This window comes from Austrofundulus limnaeus, unplaced genomic scaffold (assembly GCF_001266775.1).
Source record: "Austrofundulus limnaeus strain Quisiro unplaced genomic scaffold, Austrofundulus_limnaeus-1.0 Scaffold103, whole genome shotgun sequence".
NCBI lineage: Eukaryota > Metazoa > Chordata > Actinopteri > Cyprinodontiformes > Rivulidae > Austrofundulus > Austrofundulus limnaeus.
This window is the reverse complement of record NW_013952505.1, coordinates 1,516,806-1,524,734: the sequence shown is the minus strand read 5'-3', so window position 1 is coordinate 1,524,734 and position 7,929 is coordinate 1,516,806. Positions and strand designations below refer to the sequence as shown.

Here is a 7,929-nt window from a genome sequence, read left to right as displayed (position 1 = left end):
CATCACTACCACCATCACTACCACCATCACTACCATCATCACTAACATCATCACTACCACCATCATCATCATCACTACCATCATCACTACCATAATCACCATCATCACTACCATCATCACTACCACCATCACTACCATCACTACCATCATCACCATCATCACTACCATCATCACCATCATCACTACCATCACTACCATCATCACTACCATCATCACTACCATCATCACTACCACCATCACTACCATCATCACCATCATCACTACCATCATCACCATCATCACTACCATCACTACCATCATCACCATCATCACTACCATCATCACCATCATCACTACCATCATACTACCATCATCACTACCACCATCACTACCATCATCACTACCATCATCACTACCATCATCACCATCATCACTACCATCATCACTACCATCATCACTACCATCATCACTATCATCATCACTACCATCACTACCATCATCACTACCATCATCACTACCATCATCACCATCATCACTTCCGTCATCACTACCATCATCACTACCATCATCACCATCACATGATGGAGTCTGATAAGGTTCCTGCTGTGAGATTCCATCAGGTCAGGGTACAGTTACCAGCATGTGGTGCAGATGTCACAGTGGTCAGTTGTACCTCCACATATTGTGAAGGTTATGGTTGCTCAAGGCAGACTACAACCAGAGAGGATTGTTGCACCGCAAAGTTCTTCACTTGGTCTTCAGAGGAGTCTTACACTTTTTGCTCTCTCCTGAACCCGTCCCTCCTTTCCTGCTTCACAYCTTTGTCAAGCCTTTCTTCTATCTATCATCTGAAACAAAAGGAACTATGGATTTGGTCAACTGGTCTCTGAACACAATCAACACTATTTTTTCCACATTGAGATTGGAACAAGGGGAGCGCAGCTGTTCCAGTGGAATGGTTGCTGCTGGTCGGGTCACTGGTTCTTGGGGCTGGAACCTGATCTGTTTGGCACTGCTTTCCATTGAAGACATGGAAGATTTATTCATGTTTGGATTTAAGATAACTGGATTCCTGCTGATCGGCTGTGGAGGAGTTCTGGCTTATCGTAAACTGAAAGTGATCCTGACAGCAGTCTGGGCCTGTGAGAAGCTGTCAGGAACCATGGATGGAATCTCCCATACTGGTAACACACAGACTCAGATGCTGGGGGAAGTAAGTCRCAAACTGGACATGATTCTGACAAGAATCGCAGCACGGGAGCGTGCCTCTGGGATATAAGGATTACACCTGGGTGAAGCTTCAGTTGGAGAGAGGCGAGAAGACACAGAATTCGGAACATTTGTTTTTTTTCACCATTTTCAGAGATGCACTAAAGACTGAAAGCAGCAAAGAAATTCAAGGCTGCTTGTTCCAAAACAATTGTGTTTATCTTTTCAGAACCCAGCTACTGGCCTTCGGCTGGCACGTTACCTAAAAATTCCCCAGGAGGATATGTCAACAAGGGCTTGAACTGGTAGTGATTCAGGGGACCCTGACCAGCACTATGTAAGTGACATCCTGTCTGCAGGAACCCCCCCCCCAATCAAACATGAAATAAGCTCCAACACAAACTCCTACATGTTACCAGTTTGCTAGATCTTGAGAAGCAMCTCCAGCCGCTGTGTGTTGACCTGCTGCAGGAGAGAACACACAATGCTCCGACTCAACTCTGCACTAAACCCCAAACAGTAAATTGTAGGATATTTACTGACACACTGCAAAGCAGAGGGGACAACAGCGTCTGAAGCAGAGTGCTGACAGTGTGCACCTGACTTTCAGATGTACTAAATATAGACACTAAACAATGACACGACCAGTTCACACTGTGGGTGTAAAARGATTRTYTCTGCATATCCTCCACCCAGTATCTGCTAATCATCATATAATCTGCATATTCATGAAGTCTGACATGCTGAATGGGCTGCTGCTGCTGTTTTAATCATCTGACAGATGCAGTCCTCACTGCGCACCGTTAGTAAATTAGCTCTGTGTGCATCAGGTTTGTTCATGGTTTTATACAAACTAATCTTTGCTAAATCGACCCCATAGAACCCTGCAGAAACCCTGGTTTGAGTTGATGAATAGAAAGAAGCTGTGTTTTCTGTGTAAAGTTGGGTCATTGACCAGTTTGATTGAAAACCTAAACTGTTATTAATCTGATCATTTGTAAATCTATTGCAGATGTTTACAACAGATACTGGCAACAACAGATGCTGCAGGCTGGGCTTGAACTGATGTTTTTTTCTCCAGTCAGCAGCCATGTTTCCATTTCTTTATAACTAACAAAGTATAAAAATTAATCTGTCAAAGTTTTGACAACTTGAATGAAGATTGTTGAGAAAAAGCAAAGACAAACATAAGGAGCCTGTTTTTGATTTAAAAACTGCTTCAATCTATTCAGAACGAAGGAGACAAAAGAAATATTAACTTCTGAAAATGAAAGATTCTTGGAACATGAAACAAGCTTTTATCCACACCAGGTGATAAAAGTATTTTACTGGACATGCAGTTTCCATCATTCTGACATGTTTCTGTGATAACTGCTGATGTGACAAACAGTGGAACTCATGCTCTGCTGCACATCTGGACTGTAATGTTCACCAGTCTGTGTGTTGCTTCTCTGTCAGCATGCAACATWTTCAGTCCATCCTAAAGGTGTCAGAGTGAAGGTGTGGATGACAGAAGCAGGTGGGCACGGAGGAAGCAGGAAGTGATGTGGGTTATCAGCACATCTACACAGTGACACACACGGTGCCTGATAACAGTTCCCATCAGTGGCAGTGACTGCAGCTGTTTCAGCTCACACACATTCAACAGACAGAGTGTAGTGGAGACTACGTCTGTCTTGTTGTGTGACACAACTGTGTGATTGGGTTGTAGTTACTTTGACTTACCACTAGAGGGCACCATTATCAAGGAAATAACCACAAATAGGACGACAACAACAACAACTACAAATTAAACAAAGACAGCTGGAGAGCATTCTTTCTTTTCTTCCAAATGTGTTCATTTCATCCCTCTTCTCTCAGGCAGCTGGTAAATCAGGAGTAGATTTTGAAAGCTTCCTGTCTACATGACAAAAAACCTCCAAACAGAAACATCCATTAGCTGGACCGACTGTCTGAGTGGGACCTGAGCTTCTCACCTAACATCCCTAACTCTGCTGTGCTGCTTGTGTTGGTGTGCACGCCATGGGGATGTGGCAGGGACATGCACGTGGAGATGCTGTGTGCTGAAAGCAGTGGGACAAGCCCAGCTGTGCCAGGACTGAGGAGGGAACTTACCAGATATCTGAGGCTGGATGCCCGGCTGCTCACTGGAACTGAGGAGCTGGGCCTGGATGGTTTCCACCACACGCTTGAAACGCCTGCTCGGACCTGAGGAGGAAGCAGAACAGCCTGCAGGTTCAGACTGCTGCCTAACAGGACTTCACCCACAGGGACAGAAAGGCTTCTTTCCAACAGTCTCAACTGGAAAACACTCATCACTTCACACATCACATGTAACCTGTAACTGAAATCTTTATGCACGCTAAAAACAGCAAGGGGCTAGATTAAAGCTAAACATAACCAAACAGCTACCTAAAAGCTAAATGCAGAACAAGGCTGGGTTGAAGCTAAAAGTAGCAGAAGAGTAGCTAAAAGCTAAAGAAGACATAAGAAGACAAAAACAGAGCTGAAGCAAAGTTTAAAGAGAAAGAAACAAAGTTTTTGAAGGAACTGAAGAAACATTTTGTTAAAGTTTGAAAAGTTACAGAAACCAGAGGTCACCTCCTGAATGAGCCAAAGGTTTGGATACATATTTCTTTAAAAATGTATGCAGAAGTACTCATATATAAGAAGTAAAGCAGAATGAAAACTGACTCAGACTACAGGAAAGACAAATATTATACCTGACTGACATTTTATTGACAAAGTTGATTTAATGTTTGTTTGATGTGTCCAGCTGTTAGACTGGGACATTAATGGTCAGAGCAGCAGATGAAGCATCGTGTGTTCACCTGACAGCAGGGTGAAGGTGACGGAGTAGATGCCGTTCTCCTTGGTGCTACTGGTGCTCTCGGTGTAGGTGATGTCCACCTGGAACTTGACCGGCTTCTGGAAAACCGTCGGACCGGCCGTGGACTTGTACTCTGCACGGAAACTGGTCTGAGAGATGACGCTGTGGCTCAGACTGGGGATCTGGGAGAAAACAGGACAGACACACAGCGGGGTGGACATGAGAGGACAAGACAAGGCAGAAGGACAGGATGGACAGGATGGACAGGATGGACAGGATGGACAGGATGGACAGGAGACATTAAGATTCTGTTCAGGCCACATGTGGACAACTACTGTAGAAATAAAGGTAGAACAAACAGACTGGTAGCGAACAGCTAATAGGAGCTAAAAAGTAGGTAAAGTATTAAAACATTCAGCTCAAAGCAGTGAACCAATAACTAAAAGCTAAAATGAGGAGAATGATACCTAAAAGCTAAAAGAAACTGTGGCTAAAAGTGGTCTAAGAGCTAATCTGCTGAGTCTGATTTGAAAGAGAAGAAGGTTTTGATTGAATTAAAGAAGTCTTTGTGTTTTTCTGAGAAGATTTCATTTTAATTTGAAAAGTTGAAATGTTAAAACAACACAAAGTATGAGGAAGTAGTTACAGGAAAGCAGCGGTGTGACTGCTGACTCAGCAGTACTTGGTTGGAGCGTGGATGAGGAGACTTACTGAGAGGAAAGCGTGGACAATGTCGGCCTTTATAGAGCTGAGAGGCTTGTCTCTGATCACGATGAAGATCTGCTCCTCTTTCTCCAGGTTGATGAAGTTTCCAAACCAGGACTTCTTAGCCAGCCTGCAGACAGGAGACACGTGGACATCAGGACTACACCACACATAAAACTGCAACAACAAGCTGAGTCAGCCACACTCATCAAAACATTACTGCTAAGATGTTAGCAGAGCAGCTGCTAGGGTTTGTTGGCTGTGGCGGCCATCTTGAATGGGTTTGGAAAGTAAATCTGATGTAATTGTTCTGGTCATCAGTTGGTATCAGACATAAAAACACACCGATACGCTACGAGTAAAAACATTCTTGCTCTTTGGCCTGTGGTGGTGAGTGATAACTGTGGATTATTGTTCCACTGTCGTTTATTGTAAAATCTGATGTTTCCATCAGTTTGGACACATTCCTGTGTGCAGCCAACAGTTCCATCTACAACACATTCAGTGATGGTAAAATATGGTTTGCTCCAGTCATACTCACTCTGGAGAAGAGTCTGGGGTGAGGCTGGACATGTCCTCTTGGGTGGGGACTGTGGATATCAGAAAAGGTCAAAGGTCAAAGGGTACTCACCCTGCTTTTAACTTTAGGAACAAATCTTCAAAAACATACTTCTGACAGGAAACAAAAGAAAAAATGCATTTTTTCCACTCTGTGTAATGAGGTAGTTAATGTCTTTATGAGGCTGCAGATAACATCAGCTGCAGGAGATAAGAAGCATGGAGAAGATTGGTACTTTTCTCTAGAGCTACAGGAAACATTCTGATGCAGAAACACTTGTCTAAATCAATTATTACATGAAAAACAAGATGATATCAAATGTCTTCAGGAAGTTTCAGAAAATTAGGAAGATTAAATTCTAACTTCCTCTGGATGCATTAATCTGGCCTCCAGTTCTYATGTAAAGAACCTTGGTGTTATTTTTGATCAGGACATGTCTTTTAACCCCACATTAAAAATGTTACCAGGACCACCTTCTTCCACCTGTGTAATATCACTAAAATTAGAAACATTTTGTCCAAAAATGATGCAGAAAAACTGATTCATGCATTTATCAGGTCTAGACTGGATTACTGTAATTCTTTATAATCTGGACATCCAAAAACCTCTTGAAGAAGTCTTCAGTTYATCCAAAATGCTGCTGCTAGAGTTTTAATGAGAGTTGGAAGGAGAGATCATATTTCTCCAGTTTTAGCTTCTCTCCACTGGCTCCCTGTCAAATTCAGAARAGAATTTAAAATATTCCTCCTAACATACAAAGCTGTTAACAACCAAGCTCCATCATATATTAAACATCTTATTGTTCCATCCTTTCCTAACAGAGCACTTCACTGTCAGACTGCAGGTTTACTTGTGGTTCCTGGAGTTTCTAACAGTAGAATGGGAGGCAGAGCTTTCAGTTATCAAGCTCCTCTCTTGTGGAACCAACTTCCAGTTTCTGTCCGTGAGGCTGACACTCTGTCTACTTTTAAGATTAGACTGAAGACTTTCCTTTTTCAGAAATCCTATAGTTAGACTTAGGTTTCCTGAATTATTCTTCATTTCTGCTGCTATAGACTTAGACTGCTGGAGCACAAACTGAGCACATTTCCTCACTCTGCTGTTGTCTTTAGTCTCTCTTCTCTACATGTTTATTCTTATTATTTCTATCAATATCATGTTTTCTTTGTCTCTCTTCCAGAGGAAAATACACCTGGACCATATGGATCATAAGAACTAAACCTGGACCATAGAAACTACACCTGGACCATTTGGACCATGGAAACTACACCTGGACCATTTGGACCATGGAAACTACACCTGGACCATGAGGACCATAGGAAGTACACCTGGAACATAGAAACTACACCTGGACCATATGGACCATAGAAACTACATCTGGACTATAGAAACCAAAATACCCACTGTCTCTCCTGTGGACTTGTGCAGACCATCTTAGTCAGGCCTTGCTTGATTTGATTCCTGATGTAGATTTGATTTATTATTTCTGGTTGTTGAACATGGCAGTGTACAATCAGGTTGAAGTGAATTACCCTGCATTTTCCTGCGGTGGAAGCGTGGCGAGCCCAGGAAGCTGTTCTTGATGGAGTTGAGGCGCGTCCTCCAGGGCATCCCCCCGATAGAGGGGCTCGGTGGTGGTGTGGGGCTCGGCGTGCCTGCTGGGCTGTCTTTGGGCGTGTGCACAGGTGTGCCTTTTGGGGTGGGGAGAGGACTTCCTCTGGGGGAAGGGTGGGGGGTTACCTGTGTGAGGGGGACAGATTTGCCATTGTGGTCAGGGTGGAGGTGGCGGCGGAGCGGGGACATAGGGGGCACTGGGGACAGCGGGATGGAGAGTTTTGGGGGGACAGTAAGGGGAGGCTGACGTCTCACCCGGGGACTGTTGGGGGTGCAGGGGGCCAGAGGCTGGCTCGGTGTGGAGGGCTCAGACTTAGGAGTGCTAGAGGTCTGAACTGTGTTGGGGAGTGGGTTGGACCTGGTGGTCTGCAGGGGCTTCTCGGACACTTTAGGCTTGGCAGGAAGGGTTTGCGTGCGTGGATGCATAAGGGGAGACCCCATCTTTGGCTGATAGTGGGAGTTTTGTGCACGGGGCCCCACCCCATTAAGGCGGACCTCTGAGGAGTGGATGGGGCTGCAGTTGGGGGACTGACACAGGTCTGGGGATTGGGGCGGGATGAAAAATCGTCGGGTGGGCTGCAGTCGGCCATGCAGCGTAACACATGAGAGGAGGATCAGCCAATGAGAAAGCCAGAGGAACACCACGGCCCAATGAAGGATCATTCCAACACAATAAAAATAAAACCACAACAGGAAATGGAACAAAACGTGTGGAGAGGTGGAGCAGGCAGGAAGTGGTGAGAGTGCAAGAAAAAAGAAAAACAGAACATGCCATTAGCAGAGTGATCAGCCAATCAGGTGGCAGCAGGGATGCACCAAGTTTACATTTGTCTTTGGAAAACACAGAGATCAGAAAAGATTCAGATTCTGATCAGATTTTAGAACCAGTCAGGTGTTATCAGCTAGTTTAATAATGTAGTCATGTTTCCTTTCATGGGTAACTTTTGGTAGATAAAGTTTGCTTTGGTTTGGGCTCAGCTCAGCTGTTTTTTAGGTAAAGTTAGTGCTTGGAGTAAAGTGTGTAAATTTAAAT

The 7,929-nt window shown here is 44.2% G+C and overlaps 1 protein-coding gene across 8 annotated transcripts in view; it reads right to left on the bottom strand.

The window, feature by feature from the left end:
• LOC106521125 (serine/threonine-protein kinase BRSK2) overlaps nt 1-7,929 on the bottom strand; it is a gene marked incomplete at both ends in the record, with an annotated part of 23,838 nt that overhangs the window by 1,510 nt on the left and 14,399 nt on the right. For 4 of the 8 annotated variants that reach the window (XM_014013546.1, XM_014013549.1, XM_014013548.1 and 1 more), the window contains 5 exon segments: nt 3,304-3,396; nt 4,020-4,200; nt 4,730-4,853; nt 5,265-5,313; nt 6,815-7,472. In XM_014013546.1, coding sequence (XP_013869000.1) covers nt 3,304-3,396; nt 4,020-4,200; nt 4,730-4,853; nt 5,265-5,313; nt 6,815-7,472 — 1,105 coding nt within the window. 8 annotated transcript variants of the gene reach the window in all.